Here is a 21939-nt window from a genome sequence, read left to right as displayed (position 1 = left end):
GCAGCTGTTACACACATCGTCTCTGAGGAACATGGAATCAGTGCTGTGCGTGAACACTGCTCATTTACGCATGATTGACACTGAAGTGCTCCAGCTGTAACGGAGAGAAAACAGTCAGTGAATGATGATCACATCTGAAATGTCAAATTAAATGTCTGAAGTGTTTCAATGGTCTGGAAAGGCTGAAAACTTCTTCTTCTTCTTCTTCTTCTTCTTGTACAAAAAACTGATTTCTAAAATTGGTTTTGTTAAAATGATAAACTTCTTAAAAGTTTTAAATTAGACTCTTTAGCACCTGCAGAAACTCTCATGTCAGAATAAGTGGAGTTACCTGTGCTGGAGAGTGCCAAGATGAGAGTTACAGAAAGGATCATCTTCATCATGATGAACAGGTAAATGCTGTAGATTAGTTTTCCTGGATGGTGATACTACAGCTGCTCAGCACCGCTGTCCTTTATATACTGTGCAGGTGTAGAATAAATGTACGACAGATGCATGCGTAAAGACGACAGAGATTGGGTGTGTTCCCATTTTAATAGGGTGACTACTCAGACATTCATCTCCTCTTTTGTCCAAATCATCACGTCAGCACCTTCCCACACCCTCTTTTAATTTCAGTGATGTTTGCTAGTGCAGGGATGTCAATCAAAATAAGGAGCACAATATAAATACTTTTAACTGCTTCTCTGAAGTCAGTATGATTTCCTTTTTTGGGTGTCTTTGATACTCTTTGCCCTCTGATGCTTTGTTCAGGTGATTCACTTTTCTTGTTCTCTAGGTCTTATTTCTAAACACTGACAGAAAGAGGAGGGCTGACAGTGGCCTCGCTCATCTCCTTGGAATCACAGCCCACCACTGAAGTGACTGATTAAATCAAAAATAGTCTAGAGGTTCCAGTGAAGAGAACTTTACTGATGGACAAAGTCCTATGAGACACAATGATGCCAAATACCAACAACAGCTTATTTATCGAAGCAGGCAGAATTCAGCAGTTAAATTCCAACTACATGTCTGACAAGTGATATTAAGTACTTGAATAAAAATAGACTTCCAGCCAATGCAAACAGCGTGAAATAGAGTACAATTACGGCCAGGCCGCGCATGTGAATGCCAGCATTTCAAAGAGTAACCCGCCCTTAATTGGGTGCAATTAACATGACTGGCAGTAGTAGACAATAAAAGGAGAAAGAGTCCTCATCACAGTAAAGGAATGTACCTGAGACTATTTTAAACTGTGACACAAAGTACTTCCAGTTCGATGGACGCACACAGCAGCAAAGACAAAGGCAGGTGATGTGATGAGAGAAGCTCAGACAATGACAGTAAGGAAACAATGGCTGAGCAGGTGAACGCAGGATGGTCTGAGAAATGGACTCCAGGTCAAAGCAAACAAAGGAGCCATCATCAGAATCATCATCAGACTCAGAACATTTAGGATGTAAGAAATATCTCAGTGAATATGTGTAAATATGCTAAAAAGCCTTGGGCAGGCTGTGACTGCTGCTGTCTTGTGGGGGTTCTGGGTGAGATTCTGCATGATGTTGAATGAGGTTTATGCGCCCGGGCATGGGGGAAAAAGTACCTGCAGCTGCTGGAGAGGAGAGGAAACAGACAAAAGTTAGAGTGAAGAAAAGGGAGGGGGGCAAACTGGGGAACCAGACTGATGCATTGATGGGGTATGGGCCTCCCTGTGGGGGGCTGGGGTTCTGAGGGTGGCTCCTCCAGCACCTGGCCTCTGGGATGGACATCAAGATGATCCTCAGTGAACATGATGGCAGCCTTCAGACTCACAGGTCAATGGCACAGAAATTATTTGGAGGTCCCCGCCGGGAGCCCCTCCATAAAGTGATCGATGACCACCTGCTCCACCATCCACCCCTCACCATTAGGCTTCCATAACATAAACCTTCTGCTCATTCTCTGGGCTTCTAGTTCAGTCTCTTGAAATACATGAACACAACGTCTAAATGTCTCAGGAAGGAGGACAGCCATGCTTCTCTCATTCCAATATGTGGGTGAGCCCAGGTCTGGCATGCTACTCCATACAAGAAAATGCAGTCACTGAACAGGTAACACCTGTGCCAGTTTAAAAACCCTGGCACTGCTCCCGAGAACTACTCCCCCATGGCTCCCCTGCAGCTGAGCCTAAACCACACCCAAAATGCTATAAAAACATTGAGAGCCTTATTTCAGTGTCATGACTGCTAAAGATGTAATTTAGGAAAAGTATACTTGTCAGTGTAGAAGCAACAGCCTGACACAAGGACAGGTGGTGATGGTGCATACATGCTGATACTGAATAATGTGTACGAGGTCAGACCAACATATACTGAATAGCACAGGAACACTGTCGAAGCCAGATTGGTGAAAATATTTTGAGGGAAATACCTAATAACTGGAGAGGGAACTGGAAACAACAGTGACCTTTTCCTTCACCTTATTGATGGCAAAGTAAAGCAAAAACAAGGTCAGTGATTTCACACAGCACTCAGTCACAGTCACCTTGTGAACTACCTGAGTCTGCAGGATGCAGACAGCAGTGTCTTCCACTGAGGGCATGTCTGACTTTAACAGTCAGACACATTCACAGATGATGGGAAAACTGAAAACAGAGTTGGGGGATTTTATTATGGGGTGTACTGGACTCGATCATGCTTCTGTAGCCGGGCTCTGTAGCCGGCTTCTTCTATTAGTAGACTGGTTCAAACCATGAGCAAGTCAGACAGGAGCCAGAACCTGATGGGAATCGAATCTCAGACTTGGGATCCAGTCTCTGGAAACCTCTGTGCAACTCTCATTATAGTCCAGCAATGACCAGAGCCTGAAGGGGAAATGTTTCCACCAGAACAACACAACTGTAGGTGTGAACAGTACTACTGCTGCTGGTGCTGGGTCACCACAAGGCCCAGATATTGGTGTCAGGTCCAGGTCCAGAGTAGGGCTGCACAATATATTGTTTCAGCATCGACATCACATACCAACACAAGGGAGCAACTCAAGAGTGGTGTACCTGACTTCCTGTGGGAAAATGAGTGATGAGGCATCTCAACCCAATTGCCAGACTAAACACTGACATTTCTGCAAACCACAGATAAGTTGAAACTTTATGTTGGCTGTCCTCCTTTCTGGACTAGATGCCCTCTGGAGAACAAGAAAAAGGTTTTTGTAATAGATGTTATATGCAAACAGATAAGGCAACTGGCCCATACCCAACTGTTCATGCTCAGGAGAATCCTGAGTAACACCATCCCAGTTAACCTGGTGGCCAGTGATCCAACAATGTCAGAGGTGCATCCAGCCAAGCCGGTGGCCACCATGGCACAGATGTTCAGGGAAATAGCAGTGATGCATTGTGAGCAGATGGCTGTGAATCAGCAGCATTTGTCGGCACTCCATGCCCACATGGAGAGGCAGACGTGGGTGCTGGAACAGCCGTTGTCCCAGCTGACCATGATGGATGATCCTCAGACACTTTGGTCTTAAACCTCATTCAGGGGGAGTTTCCACCAGCTTTGGAACACCAAGCTGGGACCTGCCGACCATCCCTTCTCCTATGGCAGGCAGCTGAGGGATGTAGCGGCAAGCCAGGGGAGTGCGGAGGCTGCCATCATGCTTGCTGATGATCACCTTCCTATCCACCCCAGAGGCCAGGTGCTGGACGAGCCACCCACATAACTCAGGCACCTCACAGGCAGTCCCTTGCCCTGTCAATGCATTTGTCTGGTTCCCAAGTTCACCCCCTGCCTTTTCCCCACTCTGACCTTCACCTGTTTCTTCTCCTCTCCAGGTACTGGCTGCTACAGGTGCTGCTCTGAACCCACAAGGGGCCCCTCAGGTGTCTGGGAGGAGTGCTGGAGGTGCAGGCAGCTTGGGCACTTTGATAGTGACTGTCCTCTGATGGAGGTCAGTTGGGTGGTCCAGTGGTGCCGGCCCACCAGCACCCTTCCCTGTGTCAGGAGGGACATACAGCATTTTGCTGTTCACCCCATGCCAAGGTGCACAAACCTCACTCAACATCATGTGGAAACTCACCCAGGCATGACGGTCCGGCCAGCGGAGCGGTGTGACACTGACACTGCTTGGGCAACGGGCACACAAGACAACAGCAATTACAGCCTGCCCAAGGCCTAATTCAAAAAGGAGGTGAGACAGTTCTTGGGGCTGGTGGGCTACTATAAGTGGTTTGTTCCAAACTTTGCAGACCTGGTCAGCCCCCTGACTGACCTGACCGAACAACGTCGAACATGATGACATGATCACTGAATGTGCATCAAGGAAATAAAACAAAAACATTCTGAATGACAATCTAACTGCTGCACATTCCTGCAACTTTGTAAAAATGATCAAAAGTCAAGTGTGACACTGGTCAGTACCACACAAGATCTGATCATTTTTTATCCACTTTTAGCACTTTTCCTGATAAACATCATTGGTTTATTGTATTCTAAAAAGCATTCAAACCCATTCACAAACACCCTAAAATATCTATTAAAAATACAACATATCAGGCTTCATTAGGGATATAAAATTAAATCATAAAGCAGGAGTTCAGTGAGGAATTGATTCTTTTGTATACTTAGGCCTGTAGTTTATTTTTCATCCTATCCTGCATTCACTCCTCTCAGGCATGCAACTTATTTCGTTGCTGTCATCATCGCCTTGTTGGTGCTGCATCATGTGCACCCCTCCACCGGCAGATTCATCATTTCATCGACCTCAGTCTAAGCAGAATCATCAGCCAACAACAGAGTCTGGACTCCATGCTGCTTAGGACGATGAATCACAAGAAAAAAAAAGCATCTTTAAAATTTCTTCTGGAAGAAGAAGGTAAAGAGTATCAAAGACACCCAAAAAGAAATCATACTGACTTCAATATGGAAATTAAAAGTATTTATATCATACTATTTATTTTGGTAGACATCCCTGCACGAGAAAACATCACTGAAATTAAAAGAGGGTGTGGGAAGGTGTGCTGACGTGATGATTCGGAAAAAAGAGGAGATGAATGTCTGAATAGTCAGACTGTTAAAATGGGAACACACCCAATCTCTGAGGTTTTGCATCTGTCGTACATTTATTCCACACCTGCACAGTATATAAAGGACAGCGGTGCTGAGCAGCTGTAGTATCACCATCCAAGAAAACTAATCTACAGCATTTACCTGTTCATCATGATGAAGATGATCCTTTCTCTCGCCCTCATCTTGGCTCTCTCCAGCACAGGTAACTCCACTTACTCTGACATGAGAGTTTCTGCAGGTGTCAAAGTGTCTAATTTAAAACTTTTACCAAGTTCGTCACTTTAACAAAACCAATTGTAGAAATCAGTTTTTTTGTACAAGAAGAAGAAGTTTTCAGACCATTGAAACACTTCAGACATTTAATTTGACATTTCAGATGTGATCATCATTCACTGACTGTTTTCTCTCCGTTACAGCTGGAGCACTTCAGTGTCAAACATGCGTAAATGAGGAGTGTTCACGCACAGCACTGATTCCATGTTCCTCAGAGACGATGTGTGTAACAGCTGCCATTCAAGGTAGTCATTTCATCATGTCCTCTATTTTCAGTCAAGTACGAGTGCTGTGAAGTTCTGTGTTCTTTCTGCCAACATTAACAATCTGCACTTTAACAGCCACAACATCTGGAACCTCAGCACAGCAAATCTACAAGGCATGTGCACTGTCCTCCCTGTGTCCATCTGCAGAAACACTCACCTATTCAGTCAACTTGGGGGATTCAGGTGCAGTTGCATCCGCTAAGTGCTGCAACACAGATGACTGCAATAGAGACACTCTACCTTGTAAGTACAGATGGATCAGTAACTTATTTCAGATATTCTGATGACATGTTCTGTTTTCATTTTCTAACACTTTAATGTTTTCTCTTCCTCTAATAAATGATGTGTTTTTCTGTTTCAGTCCCCGGGACTCAGACACCAAACAGCCTACAGTGTAACTCTTGCAGCACCCCTGAGTGCAACACTGCAGTACAGTGTAAGGGGGAGGAGGACCGCTGCTTTAAAGCAAGTGGTGAGTCCTGATTTACTACCTCAAAGTACTTCAATTAAATTACTATGTGAGATCTGCAAAATCGACTCATGTACTTTTACTTTATACTTGCCTCGGCAGTCCACATGCCGAAGTATCCTTGGGCAAGATACTGAACCCCAAAAGTGCCATCGGTGTGTGAATTCATATGTACGTCGCTTTGGATAAAAGCGTCTGCCAAATGACTAATTGGAATTGTGATTGTAAAACAATGATTCTTCATCTGCAGTGACGAGTGGCTCCACCACTTCTTCAGCCTTTGGCTGCGCTTCTACAAACCTGTGTACAGCTGCTGCCGCCCTGGGCAGCCTACCTTTCTTACAAAGTGTTGGCAACGTCAGTGGATCATCCTGCTGTGACACAAGTTTGTGTAATACTCTCACAGTAACTACAACCCCCACCCCGACAACCACAACCCCCGCCCCGACGACTACAACCCCCACCCCGACGACCACAACCGCCTCCCCGACGACCACAACCGCCTCCCCGACAACCACAACCCCCGCCCCAACGACTACAACCCCCACCCCGACGACCACAACCGCCTCCCCGACGACCACAACCGCCTCCCCGACGACCACAACCCCCGCCCCGACGACAACAATCGCTGCCCCGACGACCACAACCGCTGCCCCGACGACCACAACCGCCTCCCCGACGACCACAACCCCCAGCCTGACGACCACAACTGCCGCCCTGACGACAACTGACACCTTAACAACAACTACCCCCCTGACGACCACAACTGGCGCCTCATCAACAACAACTGCTGCCGCCTGCTGCGTCAGACTTGTTATGATCCATCTGCTGCTCGGCCTCCTAATCTTTACATTGTGTTAGAGGACAACAAAAATGGAGGAAACACCTTTGAAGCCACCAGGAGGACTCTGACTGGACCTTTTGAACCTGGACTTGGATTCACTTCTTGCGGCCATCTTTGGCAGTTACAAGGGCTAGACCACATTCAGGGGAAAAGGGGACGGAGTCTGGGTGAAGCTGAGGTGAAACAAGGAGGCAGCAGTGTAATAGAAAAAAAAACTACATGTACATGTACTTCTTCACAGCTTTAATTGACTTTGTACATATTTGCTGGGGGTTTTCACTGTCTGTACTTCAACTGGATGATTATTTATCTTGTTTTGTTGCAAACTGTACAAATATAATACAATAGCACTGTTTGAATTTTATTTAAGACTCACTGGGAGAATAGAATTATGCTCTTATTAAAAAGGAAACATGTTTTTATGACTTTGTGTAATCTGGTGACTTTTTAGCTTCTTCTCCACCATTTCACAGTCAGCTGTGCTGTTCTCACAACCAGAGACGGTGGAAGAAACCATTTACTGCATGTCCTCATAAAAATGACATGTGATTAAAGACACCACTGACAGCCAGTGCTGTTTCAAGAAATCCCAACAGTGAAATCATAATATAAAAATATGAATGTGTGTGTGTGTGTGTGTGTGTGTGTGTGTGTGTGTGTGTGTGTGTGTGTGAACAGGTTGTGAAGAAGGCCTCAGTCCAAACAGAGGTCAGGTAGTTCATGGGGTTGGCAGTCTACTGTCAGTGGCTTATTCAGACCTTTGCAGACCAGGTCAGCCCCTGGACAGACCTGACCCAAAAGAGAGTCTCAGATCCACTTCAGTGGATGGAGTAGCTGCAGGGGAGGAACGAAGGCGTGGCTCGTGGGAGCAGTGCCAGCGATTTAAAATGGTACAGGAGCAACCTGTTCAGTGATTACGCCCTCTTTTATGCAGTAGCGTTCCAGACCTGGGCTGACACCCACTGGAGCAACAAAAGACTGTTTCTGTTTTGAGTTTGTGTGTTTCAGGAGTCTGGGCTGGATGCCCTCCAGAGCAACCGAAGTGTGTGTGTGTGTGTGTGTGTGTGTGTGTGTGTGTGTGTGTGTGTGAGAGAGAGAGAGAGAGAGAGAGAGACAGCAATATAAGCAGAGCAGCACAGTCCTTGTTATAATACTAATTAACACTAAACACTAAACACAGCTAAGGTTGATGGCAATGCCATTAGTTTTAGGGGTTTCATCTTAAGACAAAGAAATAGACAAATTAAATTTTTGACCTGATGGTGGCGCTAGAGGGAAAGCTGAAATCAGTAAAGTGATTACAATTCCTTCTAAAGGGCTCATGAATGTGTGCATCAAATTTCATGGCAGTTAGACCAAACTGAGCCTGGACCAAACCAACTGACTGACACCGACATTCCGAGCGCCACGCAGGCCACCAGCATGACTCAATTAGTGGCAGCTATGCTGTAAAACTGGCTGCTGGAGAACAGGCTGTTCGAAGATGCTACACGCCTGGAACACCCAAGACATCATCTGAAGTGAGACTAAGATGTGACACGATTTTGGATTCACTATATCTGGATGTGAAAACCTTTAATGTCATCAACATAATTAAACAGAAAGTTTTCGGCTTTAATAATGGAAAATGTTTATTTTAGCACATTTATCAGCTGAATGCATAAAATATGAAAAATCCAAATAATTCAGAGTAATTACAGACTTTCTTTCGGCATCTGGTCAGAATTTTCTGAGCACTAGGGGATTCAGCGATGCAGAAATGGAGATGTTTTCAGAAGCAGACAGGTGAGTTCTAACAACATACCTGTGCCACAGTTACTTTTACTGTTGTGCACTCAGGCCAAAAGCAAAGTTTTGCCTGTGTTCGGAGAATGAAGGAGAAAGTACTTCCAAGTCACAAGTGTTTTTTAAACTTTAAATCCTGCCTACATGTGTTTTGTTCTTTAGCCCATACGCTTGTCTAGAGTCACGCCCTAATGCGTCATCCAGCTAACCGATGGAGAGCCTTCATGTTTGTTTGCAGGAAAGTGCAAAAGGAGACAGATTACATTTATTTGACACTACAAAAGGCCTCTTGGGTAAATGAACATGCCTGTGGGGTGCGTTCTCAGAGTTGACACAACTCCACAGTCTTCTCAACTCATCTTCTTCATCAGCCCCTTTCCACCGTCACCTGAATCCATCTCCGTCTAAATGCGAGGAATCCCAAAGATCAGGATCTGTTGCTGTTATTGCCCACAGCGATGTGTTACTGGGGGTTTTGAATCTGAATTGTTGTCCTTTGTCTGTAAGTCTGTAGAGCAATTTACAAAACAGAAAGGAGATTCCTCTGGTTCCATGTATCTAAATTGATGCCCACATTTCAGATTTGTCACGCATTTTTAATAGTTTGGTTGTTTCTAAGCAGCAGAATCAGCTGTTAATGGGGGACGTCAGTCAGTGATTTGTTCGTCCTGAGGAGGGAGGACAGCCTGAACCCTCTTTAATTACAGAGGTGGTCTGGTCTATATTTTCAGCAGCACAGACGCTACTGAATGAATGACCATAGAAATATTGGAGGACTGCTTCAGACAGCATTGTGTCTGTATGGTCCTCTCACTCTTCCATGCTGCCACTTTGATCATGAGGAAGGCTCATTGGCTCATATTTATAGTCATAGTTCAGATCATATTATAGATCCAAGATGAATCTGACAGAAGGGATGGAGAGAAAAAGGTGCAATTAGAAATCTGCCTGCTGCTTCAGCAGCATGGATTCATCACGGCGAAGCTTGGTCAGACTCATAGACTCCAACCTGCACAAACCTCAGTCAGATAAAGGATCAATGAGTCCAGACCAGAGTAAAAACAACCTCTCTGCCCTCTCTGCTACCACAGGATGGAGAGCGGAGATGGCACCTTAACCAGGAGGATCGGTCATTTCGCTAAAAAGGGCGAAGGCATCCACCTACATCCACCCTCAAAAGCTCCTCCATGGCCTGCTGGCCAGCTAGTCTCTTGAAAAAAATTTCATAGCAACAAAAAAAATGGTGACATAAGCAGATGAGATCAAATAACTCAAACTACTCCTTGCAACTATAACTGAAGCTTCCATGACAACTGAAATCACACAGAGAGACAGACATGCCACGAGCCCAACAGGAAACCCACTAACCTGAACACGAAGCGGGCTAATCGAATTATATGCAGTATCTGGCAGGAAAATGACTCCAGCTCTGGAGATTACGCCTGTCTAAGCATGCAGTGTCTGCACAATCAGTTACTGTACGTTTAAATAAGATTCTGCATGTGGAACTACTACTTTCACTAGTTTTATATGCTAAGTTGGATCAGAATGCAGTACTTCTTCCGTCAGTGAAATGATTGTGATCTGAAGCAGCAATGAAAGAGTCGCCGGGGTAAACGCTGGACACCACCTTTAAACACTGTGCTCGGTATCTCCTTCAACTTAAAGTTTTGATTTTGAGACTTCAGTGAATTATGAACTTGAGTTTCAAATTTGAGGATTTGATGGTGCTCTAACAAAATGAGGGAATGTATTGAACTATAAGAGCAGGTTTGATTGTTGGATGTTTATTGATCCCATGATCGGCTGCAGCTTCCGTGTGTTTCAGTCATAAGAATGCACGACCTCAGGATGTGTGGAGGCGTCGGCGTGTTTATTTGTGCTTTAGAAGGTAACCAATCAGAACATGACCTGGTGTGTTTACAAACAGTAACAACACCAGAAGCAAGAGACGGCACACAAGCATGTGTAGGTCACAAGTTTAATAACTCTGGAAAATACACATTTATCAGTAAGAGGCACTTGAGCTGCCAAATATCTTGCTAACGAGGTCCCTCATGATCTCACACACGTATTAATAAACAGACATGAATATTGTCACAGTGATCTGAGCAGTCGTTGCACAGTATGAAAATTTACAGCAAAACACAAAAAAAACTGTTCCAGGGTCAGACCGACAGCCGGGTCTGAGATGCATCCAGATAACACAACTTTCACATTGAACACAGAATCCATGAACGCAGTAGACGACGTGCCTCTCATTTTTGGATCAACAGGACGACATAAACAAATTGGGAAACAAACTGTACAAAGCTGTCAGTGTGCATTTCATTGGCTACTGGCTCCTTTTGTAAACACAGGACAACTCTTTTCATCTTTACATCACTTTATGCTACAAGTCAGCTCCTCTGATGATGATATTCAGGAAATACAGACACAAACAAAGACAACACGAGGTGCATACGGTCGTTAAAACGAGTATATCCACAAAGTGCCTGCTCTCATACTGCTCACAGATGAGCTGCTCACATGTATTCAGTGTGTTTGTAACACACAAACAAGACTAAGAAGATGGTGCTTTTCAATGGGGTCATGTCCGTGCGATTTGGTCGTAATCCAAAGTGAAAAAATTTGAAGGCTCGTGCTCCAAACTAAGATTTCATTCTGAGTAAACTGATCTCTGCAGGCGGGAGCAGGCACCTAAAAAAATGTATTATTCAGGCGTCATCAGTGAGCTCTGCTGCTTTGTAAAAGGCAGCTGCTGCTTAAATAAGGAGAGAGCAGAGCAGGCACACATCTATCAAACAGAACATGTGGGGAGAGGCGGCGCCCTCACACTCAGACTCAGACACTTCTGCTGTTCAACAGAAACACGCCGCAGTGAGTGGCTGATCATCATGCAGGGAACGTTTGGAGATTACTTCTCGGGGGGGCTCATTTTAAGAAAACATTTTTGAATCTTTTAAAGAAACATAAAATGCACGACCGAGCGGTGAAAACAACCTCTGGACTTCGGGGAACGAGCTCTAATGCATTTCTAATAACTTGGCTCGTCTCGTCTATCGAAAGCCAATTAAAACCGCATATTTCAAATGATCTGCATTCAATTCTTCTGATTTTGCAGTCAGCAAACATCATTTTCCAAAGACTCTTCTGCTGAGATAACAGCATGAAGATTGAGCACAATCACAGCCCGTAACTGTGTTGTTTGTTTTGTCAGCTTCACACTTTGTTGCACCGATGCAACAGGCAAAATAATGGAGATTAGAAATGACAGTTCAGTTCTGTGAGTTCAGGAGCAAAAGCCCTGCAGTGCTGCTTCGATGGCGTCCAACAGACACATTACACAAACATCAGGGACGACAGATCCAAACTAAAGCTAAGAAACGTAAAGCAGCTGAATCCTTAAACAGAGTTTTTCTCTGAGGATTTATTTGTTTTCTTCTCACGTAAAGATATTCATGTTTAGCCCAAACTGCTCTCTCATGATGAGAAAACTTACAGCACAGCGGTGGTAGGGAGGCGGCCGTGACATTAAAGCAGCTGGTCAGAGTCAAACAGCCCCGCGGTCTATGCGGGACCCTCCACGTTGATGGACGTCACAGTGGCCATGAAGCAGCGCTGGAAAAGGCGATCGGGGTCCGGGGGCTGGTTGTCACAGTCCAGCTTGCCCCTCAGGAAGTGTTTCCTGAGGCCTTGAGGGCCAGCAGGGACGCCGGTGTGGCTCGGCCCCGGTCGTTGTGGACTTGATGTGGAGCCTGAAAGGCAGGAAATTGGACCACATATAGGTTTTAAACAAGATGGCAGTTTAGCTCAATTAGCTAACATTTTATTTAAAGGTAAAAGCAAACGAGCAGTAATTCAGTCATTCATCCATCCCTGAGAGCACACAACGAGATCTCAACAACAGATGTTTATCACAAACTGTTTGGGTCATAATTTCACACTTCGGCTCGGTTTATCTTTCACACAAGTTTAAACTTAAACATGACCATTTGTGAGACAAAAAGTACCCCAGATTTGGCGTAGATTACTAAACAGAACTAAGTCTCTCTGCATGACTTTGCAGCAGGCTTTACCCAGTTTGCAGTGGAAGGCGGAACGAGCCAGTTCACACCTTTCCATAAATAACACTTCAGATGACCCAGACGGCTAAAATGACGCCATCCCATCAGAACCTGTCCCTGCTCGCTCTGCAGCCGCTCAGCTTCCACCTGAGTCCTGTGAGCAGTGATGGGACGGTGACTTTGAAAGCTTACAGGTTACTGAAACGTCTCTGAAGAATGTTTGAAACGAGGTGATAAAGCTGAACAGTGAACTCGGTGGCATGAACCTCACATCCTGACAGACAGGAGGCGGTGCGAACTCAAACCAGAGAACCAGTTTGACTTGACAGTGTCCAAAGACTGGACAGACAGACAGACAGACAGACAGACAGACAGAATGAAAGTTATATTCTATGTCTAAACTTTGACCAAGAAGAAATGGTTTGGTAATGGTTTAGATTCAAAAGGGAAAACTTCACTTTAACATTTAACCGTTCGTGTTGGTGCACGGCTGCACTTCTTTAAAAATGTTGTGTTTGGTTCGTTTGGTTCATGTGATTTCTTTCTTATGAAGCACTCTGAGCTGCAATTCCTGCATGAAAGGTGTTATATGAATGAGTTTATCATTTTATCTGGAAAAGAGCCAAATTAAACTTTTATAATGTGATTTCATGTAACTAAACTCTCCAACACTGCCTGTTGCACTTCACTAACATCAGCTGAATTCCCAGTGTGGTCCAGTCTGCTGGTGTAACCGTGAACAGGTGAACACACACACCTGAACCTGGACGTTTTCGGGCATATCCGTTATCTCACACTGAATGTGAATCTGAACAAACACAGCGCGAGCAGCCTTCAAACATACGAACCTGAGACGCTGCACTCAAACACTATTTTGTGCTCATGAATAAAAGCCTGCATGCTTTCAAATCACATCTTTCTGGTTGACTGTAGCCTGAATTTGCTTTGTGTTCATTCAACAGTTGTGTTGATGAAATAAACAAAATGATATGAATCATAAGAGAGGTCAGTTTGAACCTTTGGACGAGCAGTTAACGAGCCGCTCCTGAGTAATTCTGTGCATTTCATCGATGTGCTAGCAGAACGCCTCCTGCAGAGAGGCTGATCTGCAGTCAGTACCTGGCGCTCGCAGCGGCAGTCCGTTGTCCAGACCTCTGGGTTTGGTGGTGATGAACAGATAGCAGAGGACGCAGAGAGTGATAATGAAGGCGAGAAGAACCACGGCTGCTACAGAGAGACCCACCAGAGCTCCAAGGCTGGAAAACAGACACCAGACGCAGCAGGAGGATCACACACAATGGAAACAACACACAGGAGACGCAAACAAACGCGCCCGGCTGCATTTAAAATTAGATTAGAACTGATGCTGCTTTCCTCTTTTTAAGAGGGAAATTCTGATTAACTGTCATCTTAGATTTTCTCATCACATTTTTGTTCCATAGTGACTATTGATCACACGTTTGCTCACCACTTCTTTGTTGGTTTATTGAACAGGACCAGTGCACATTAATAAACGCTGCTGTAAATGTGCCAAGTTAGCCAAAAGGCTAATCTGTAGTTCCTGAACAGACGTTAGAAAGTCACCCTTAAAACAGAATGTGAGGGCAGATAATACCTGAAAGTCTCTGTTCACGAGGAAATGGCCGAGCTACAGAACGTCACTCCTCATAACACTCAGAACACAAATCCTTTAGAGAAAGGGCCTGCTGGAGATCCCTCTAATGCCTCTGAGTTCTACCTTTGTTTCCTGGATCTGTTCAGCAGAGCCAGTCAGAAAAACACTGAGCGACAGTCATAATGAACCTGATCGAGAAAATAACAGTCAGACTGAAAAATAACTGAATGTCCCGTCAAAGGGACTTCTGTCCAGCCTTCATTCAGGGACGATGTTCAAGTGTCTTTCCTCAGAATAAAAGCTCTTTGTTCCTTGGTGTTTAATGGACCACTTGGTTTAATAACGCGGTAGTTCTTGAAGCAACATTTACGGTGTGCAGAGGACGAATCCCACTGACGTTTCCTTTAGCGCCACCGTGAGGTCTGTGGTTTTGAGCCTCAACAACTGTGTGATGGATTACCATGAAATCTGGTAGATGTTCATCGTCCCCTCAGGCTGAACTGTAGAAACCTTGGTGATCCTTTGACTCTTCATCTAGCGCCATCGTCAGATCAAATTTTTAATTTGGTTTATGACCGAACACCTGCACAACTAATTTCCATGTTTAGTCATGCTATTTAGCAAATGGTAGGTTGCTCACACATTCAACTTAATGTGGCAAACACGGTCAACATTACACCTGCTAAACATTAGCATGTTAACATTACCATTTTAAGCATGTAAGCCTGCTAGCATTAGCATGTCGTTCAAATCAACAGTGTGCAGAGCCTCACAGAGCTGCTGCAGACTCTCAGTGGTGCTAATGATGCCACCTCGAGTCTGATCGTTTTGTCACATGCTGCCCTCTGGTCTTGAATGGAACATGACATTCTCTTTATTTTTCAAGTCAAACCTTTTCAAAACTTTTCTTGCACTTCTCCTCTGTCTGGTTCTACCTGTCATGATGCGCCACAGGCGAAAAAAACGGGTTTAGTGACGTTTGTAAAGTTTAAGAGTTTTTCAGTGACTTTTAGTGAGACTCAGCTGTACATTCTGCTCTGCACGGCCCCCGTTTATGAATATTTATCCAGAAAAAACATTATTCATACCAAATATGCTTGAGAGAATATGCATGCAATGCAGGTTGAATCCAGCAGCATCGTAGTTTTCCAAAAAGCTCTTCTTCTGCCACCATTCGTTTTGATTGATTGGTTTGACTTGTGTTTGTGCTTCCAGACAATCTGAATCATCTGTTTTTGTCGTTGCTGTGCTTCAGACCTGAGCAGGAGAGAGCATTCATGCCTTATGAGTGCCTGCTCTGTAGCTTGACAGCAGTAAATGACTCCATTAAGAGCAAAGCAGCGTTTCAGTGGAATTCTTATTACACATAATAACACATAATGATGCAGAATGGCCTGATACGTGCTGCCCACAGTCGGCTGACCTCACCGGAGCTCCTGCACATGATTTGGTAACATGTGAGCTACCCTGTGAGTTCTTTGTCATTTACTGAATGAGATTCAGTGTTGACACTGATGGTCCTTACAGGGTGTGTGCACAAACCTGAAGTTTAAGATGAATTTAAGAATGATTCCATTGCTTGTTTGCAGAAAGTCTGCATTTCATTCTGCATCACTCCACACAGGCTTGCGACTAAAACTTTACACAAAAGGCAAGGTGATATTAAAATTCCTCTCTGAACTCCCCACTTATTGATTCAAGATCAATTCTTGAAGGCCAGTTGTGTTTTCCAAATTTTAAGTCCTAATTAGTCGGTCTCCCTCTCGCGCCTGATTAGAGCCAAAGTGCCATCAACAGGTTGGTTTCTGAACGCTGAGATCAGCAGCAGATTATGAGCTCTTCAACCCCGGCATGCATGTTTTTAACCTTTAAAATGAATCCTTAAAGGTCCATTTTGCGGAACTCGTGTTTGCTGCGGGAGAAGTCACGTCTGGTGATGCGCAACGCGCTCTGGATGCGGCGCAAGTTTCCGGCGACATTTAGCCTCCAGCGTGCGTCTCTGACACGAGCCCAGATGGGAAAGGGAGCGCAGTCTTACCTCAACCACCACATGTATCCATACTCGTAGGGAAAGAAGCTGTTGGGGTCATCACAACAGTACTTCAGGTCACTGAACCCGCAGCAGAAAAGTGCCGTGGCGTCACTGTCCGCCTTCGGACACGTGAAGCCCTCCACGAACACGTTTTCTTTGCTGTAGTAACTTTCGCAGTCCGAGCTCATATCAGACGCAGACTGTCCGCACGTGGACAGCCGGACGCGGTGTGGCCAGGTTAAAAGCCGCTCTCATGCCGCCTGCTTCCCGCTGCCGCAGCTGCCCATGACCGCCAGAGCGAGTGGCTGCGGAGCTGCAGAGAGACCGTGAACCTCCACCCTTCCCTCTCTCTCCCACTCTCTCTCTCTCTCACACACACACACACAGAGAGTCTTTTAACATGAATTGGCTCGTAAACTGGGCAGGATGGGAGCACACAAGATGCACAAAACACTTTTAAATTACAAATTACAGTTTCGACCTGATGATGGCGCTAGTCCACTGACGCCTGCTCGCGCCGCTTTGTTTTATGTCTTTCTGTGTGTGCTGTGTTTATTTATTCAGACGCTCTCGTCTTTTTTGGATCTGAAATCTGGTTTTGACTTGTTCCAATAGTCATGGCAACCCATCCAGCTGTTGTTTGATTCAAAAGCACATGTCAACCTCATGGTGGCGCTGGGGGAAAGTCCATGGATCATCAAAGTCATCCTCTGGGGACCATGAATGTGACGGAGCATCAAATATCTCTACAGAAATCTGTACAGAAGCTGAATGTTGATGGTTTGAGGACATATTTTATTTCTAAGTATATTCATACAACTTTTTTTTTATTTGGTTGCCTCAACAACACCATGCAGTTACAGCCGGCTCTTTTTTATTATTATTATTTGGGGATTTTTAGCCTTCATGATAGAGACAGCTGAAGGTGCGACAGGAAAGGGGCAGAGGGAGGAGACGACAGGCAGCAAATGAGCCGCTGGTGGGAGTCGAACCTGCGGCCACTGCAGAGGACTGACAGCCTCAATACATGGGGTGCACACCCCACCAACGGAGCTATAGGGGCGCCCCACAGTCAGCTCTTTTTACCAATGACGTCTGATTTCACACATTCTTCTTCAACTGCTGCTCAGGGGACGGTGAGGACGAATGAATCAGGGCCAGGAGGAAGTTGGTTTCACCACTCGTGAATTAAAACCCACAGAAAGCAAACAGTCGGAGTTAAATGTTCTTAAACTGAGAATAATCCACATTTGTCATTTAGGAGGGTGGGATGATGTCCAAAGCTCTGCTGTGAGCTTCCAGAAAACCTCTCATCGCTTCTCACTTAAACCCACTGGACAGCTCAGTCAGGGAACTCATCAAGCTCAGGCGTCTCTCATAAGCACTAATGCTGGCAGATCTTTCAGGTAACAGGCTCCTTTTAAATGGAATCAACTGCAAACTCCTCAAACAAGAGTCCTTCGTCCTCTTTGGAGGTTTTAAAGCTTTATTTGTCGGATTTTTTTACGATTTTTGCATCTGTTTTGATCAATTGTCTATTGTGTGACTGTGTTGTTTCTGTTTGCCGACTGTCTTCTTGTTTCTTATTGTTTCTTGTCTCTTGGAAAAGAGACTGCCTGATTAAATAAAGATGAGACAAAAATAAAAATAAAGTCTGCTTCTATTTCTGCATTTCATCAAACAGGCCTTATGTTTGCTGGATTTGTGGACTCCTCTCTGGTTCTTTGGGTTTCTAACTGGCCTCACCCTCCATGAGTCCGTCTGTTCGCCACATTAGTTAAACTGAAGTTTAATTTAAACTCTGCCTTTTGTTTGGTCTGCATTTGGGTTCCATCCCATCTTCCTCCTTGAGACATTATGACAAAAGCAGACTAAATAAAATATGAAACAGAGAATAGAGACTAAGGATAGGACCAACATTAACGCGTACAATGATAAACACACTGTGATGTACATCAGTATAGATATTGCTATAAATTTGTAAAGGTAAACAACATGAATTGTAGATTGAATATATGTATAATAAATGAAGAATTTACGGAGTAATACAGCGCTGGTGATTGTCTTCAGGGTCTGAAGTCCAAAGAAATACAGATTAAGAGCAGAAGAATCTATGATATATGAGATGTGATGAATAAACGCAGAAAACAAACGTATAAGTCGAGGTGAGCGTGTCTGTCCTTGACGACTCCTCTGGGCTGAGTCTCTGCTCCGCCGTTTGACCCTCAGGTCATTATTATGATGGACAACACTCGGTGCAGCGTCCTCGACTCCAGAGAGGTCCCAACGGAGCCGACCCTCCGGATCAGCTGGTTCCAAAGTCAACAATCAGCTTTCAGTCTCCAACTTTCAAGGCGTCCAGAGCCTGATCAGAAAAATGGAAATTTGAACATCGATATGTCCAGGACAGCTGAGGCAGCTCCAGCTGCTGAGGAGGATCATGTAATATGGTCAAAAGCTCCGGGGCAGCTGCTGAACAGTCCTTGTTCTGAGAACTGCATTACAGGAAAGATGCAGCGTTCATGCAGCTTCACCGTTTTTAGGGACTAAAAGTCAAAATATCTCCAACTCCGCTGCTTCGTTGGGCTCGTTCTTTTGACGTTCACTGAATCACTGGAATCCCCTTTAACAGTCAACGTAAATATGTGTCGTAGGGACAAACGACTTATACAGGTGGACAGGACCGACTGGATTTTAGTCATCCATGTTAGCTACCGCGACATAGTGGCAACATGTTTGCCATCAGTTACCACCTAAACCTTAAAAAATGGTGTCAGTCTGTCACTGCTGTTGAAACACAGCACAGATCATTATTTCATGTTAATTCAAAATGTTCTGCCTATGTTACCTGAGTTGAAGGTGTGCCAGCACACAGATTTGGTAATCAAAAACCTGGAAATGACACAATATCCTGGTTTAGAGAAACAGAGAGTGCATGTTGTAATTTTATTTTGACCAGGATGAGGGCTTGTTGAGGTTTGTGTTACCAGGGAGGATGAGGTGTCTGCATGAATCAAACGTGTTACAGGATACTAAAGGACATAAAACATGTATGTATGCTCACTGATGCACTCAATAAAAGAGAACCATATCTTGTCTTCTTGGGATAAATTACAGCAAACTAGACAACGTCTTGTGTTTATCAGTGGGTGAAAACCTGCTGCTCTCTGAAGTAATGAAGAGGATCCAGGAGACAGGAAGGACTTATTAACATTCTAAAGAGGAGGAACACGAGAAGAGCAAGATACCGACAAACTCCATCTTAGACAGCATGCATCACTCCCTCGACAGTAAACTGAGGCAGACACAAACCACCTGCAGCCTCAACATGATGTCTAAATGTCCAGATTCTGCATGAACTTTCCTTTCAGCCCCTTCTGAATCAAGCTCAGGTGATATCTGAGTCTCCACATGCTGCAGTGTTTAATGCAATTATGCCAAACGACCCAAAGAGGGAGCAGATATTAAAGGTCAAACTTACTCACTCAAACGTAATAACCCGGGCGTGACATATCAAATACCACATGACTGAACTGCATGTAGACCGGCATCGCCATCACTCTGACAAAGGTCACGCTATGCAAACACGCATGGACGAACACTGAACAGTGGTGATTCTGCTGCGTGTGCCGTCCATATTGGATGGTCTGGACCTTCCCTCAGGAGGAACAGTCATCATTGAGCTAAAACACCTCAGCCTGTGAAAAGAGCCCCAGAGTGACTTCTGTGGCTCTACAGGACGTTTATAAAGTCAGAGAAAATAGCCCTGAAGGTGTCGTTTGGCTTATTTGGGTGTGTGGACGACAAACTTACAGCAAAGAAACCGCTTTACAGACTGGGGTCACGTAGAAGACGTGGAGGAGACGTGGAGGAGACGATGGAGGAGACATGGAGGAGACGTGGAGGAGACGATGGAGGAGACGTGGAGGAGACGATGGAGGGTCGAACAAGGCTATCAAACTGTATCATGGGAATGAGGGATCCAGTATTTTAGCGTCAGAGTTAGGACATCTCAGCTGATGCATTGAGTACATCTACATTTACATTAGTATCCAGTGATAAGACTTTATTGATCTCACAGTGGGGAAATTAAGTCGTTGCAGCCAACAAGTATTACAAAAATAACAAAAAACAGTGGGACAGAAGGGTCCAGATAAAAAAGTATACAGTAGAAAATCAACTATGTATATGTACATTATGTACAGATTTTAAAAATACTAAATGCCATAAAAAACTACTGCCCATAGAAATACTATTGCCATTATTCCTCTGAGAAAACTACCAATGTCATACGTCGTATTGCACTTGAGAAATGCTGTTGCATTCCAAGGACACTGAACGTCACGAGTCTATGTGTATGCACAGTGTGGATAAAAAAATATGATGTGACACTTGAAGATCTACATGCTGCTCTCTCATACTTCTGATCCATTTTCAAGGTTCAATGTTGCTCTTTTCACTCCACTACAATATACACATCTATTCAACAGCTGTGGTTACTGCGCATATTAAGATATTACAGTACATTCAGCACTTAGCTGAGCTTATAAGACATGTTCAGTGACATAGATTCAATCCAAAAGAATATAAAGATGTTAAAATTAGCTCCACCTCATCCAGCCAGGACAATAAAATGCTGCATATGGAAGCTGTACAGGCTGAGTCCTGAATGCAGCGGTCCAGTTTCCATTCCATCACAGGTCCTTTGCTGCATGTCACCATCAAAAAAAGGCAAAAGGCCCCAAAAAATAAGAATCATAAAGAGTCACATGACATCGAGTCCACCGTGCTTCTCGCAGGAAAAGAAATGTGACGATATGAAGATATCAGTACTACATCTATAGACTGCATCTGTGTTTAAGGAATGTTCTTTCTACGCATCATTTCACCACACTGGGGTATCAGTCACCATCCACTGGGGACGCCAACCTAAAAACTGCTGCATACGCACATTTACTGCAGGTGATAATACTTCTGTACTTTTACTTCAGTGAAACTCTTATTTCCATTGTGGTATTTATATTTTGTTTAAAGAAACTGTTTAAGGCAGCAGAGACCAAAGCATGGGACCACTGGAGGGAGGATGATGATGATGATGAGGATGATGATGATGGTGTGTTGTATTTCAGCAGTGACACTGATCCGCCTGATGGGGGCACCGTACCTAAAAGGCTAAATCTCTACATCACTGGTCTGGCTTTGACAGGATCAGAGGGGGAGGAGGGATGAGGCCCTGTGAAGTTCAGAGCGGATGTGTGTCTTTAATGGTGGAATTTTTCATCAGTAAAAAAGACCTTGATTTACTTTGACCTTAGCAGTACAAATACCAGGTGATTACTGCATTCAGTGCACTGACGGGGTCAAATGACCTGAATGTCAGACATTCCTGAACATGGTTCCTGACAAAAGATGTTTTCGTCTATCATACCTTTCTGAATAAAGCATTGTGTGTATGAAATCCTGATACACTTCATTCCTCTGTGCCTGAGAGCACTTTTTCCACTTTTCTTCAAAAACTATTAAAAAACACATCAGAGAGGAGGACACACAAACCTCGTCCTTCATCG

At 44.5% G+C, this 21939-nt stretch overlaps 1 protein-coding gene across 1 annotated transcript; it reads right to left on the bottom strand.

The window, feature by feature from the left end:
* Positions 1–10625: 10625 nt before the first annotated feature.
* LOC143318459 (protein shisa-like-2A) lies at positions 10626–16730 on the bottom strand. The gene is made up of 3 exons (XM_076726815.1): positions 16379–16730; positions 13845–13981; positions 10626–12416 (listed from the first exon to the last, which is right to left on the bottom strand). The coding sequence occupies exons 1-3, from the start codon at positions 16558–16560 to the stop codon at positions 12229–12231; spliced, it is 507 nt and encodes a 168-aa protein (XP_076582930.1). The 5' UTR covers positions 16561–16730; the 3' UTR covers positions 10626–12228.
* Between the last annotated feature and the right edge of the window lie 5209 nt (positions 16731–21939).

This window comes from Chaetodon auriga, chromosome 3 (genome assembly GCF_051107435.1).
Source record: "Chaetodon auriga isolate fChaAug3 chromosome 3, fChaAug3.hap1, whole genome shotgun sequence".
Taxonomy (NCBI): Eukaryota; Metazoa; Chordata; class Actinopteri; order Chaetodontiformes; family Chaetodontidae; genus Chaetodon; species Chaetodon auriga.
Note: the sequence above shows the minus strand (reverse complement) of the source record. Positions and strands in the feature narration are given on the sequence as shown.

Bases quoted from the DNA above. Each gene is read 5' to 3' on its own strand.
- LOC143318459 (XM_076726815.1), bottom strand. From the start codon at position 16,560: ATGAGCTCGGACTGCGAAAGTTACTACAGCAAAGAAAACGTGTTCGTG. The intron at 13,982-16,378 runs GTAAGACTGCGC...TCTGTTTTCCAG, and splicing joins GGATACATGTGGTGGTTGAG to CCTTGGAGCTCTGGTGGGTC. The intron at 12,417-13,844 runs GTACTGACTGCA...CCTGCCTTTCAG, and splicing joins ACTGCCGCTGCGAGCGCCAG to GCTCCACATCAAGTCCACAA.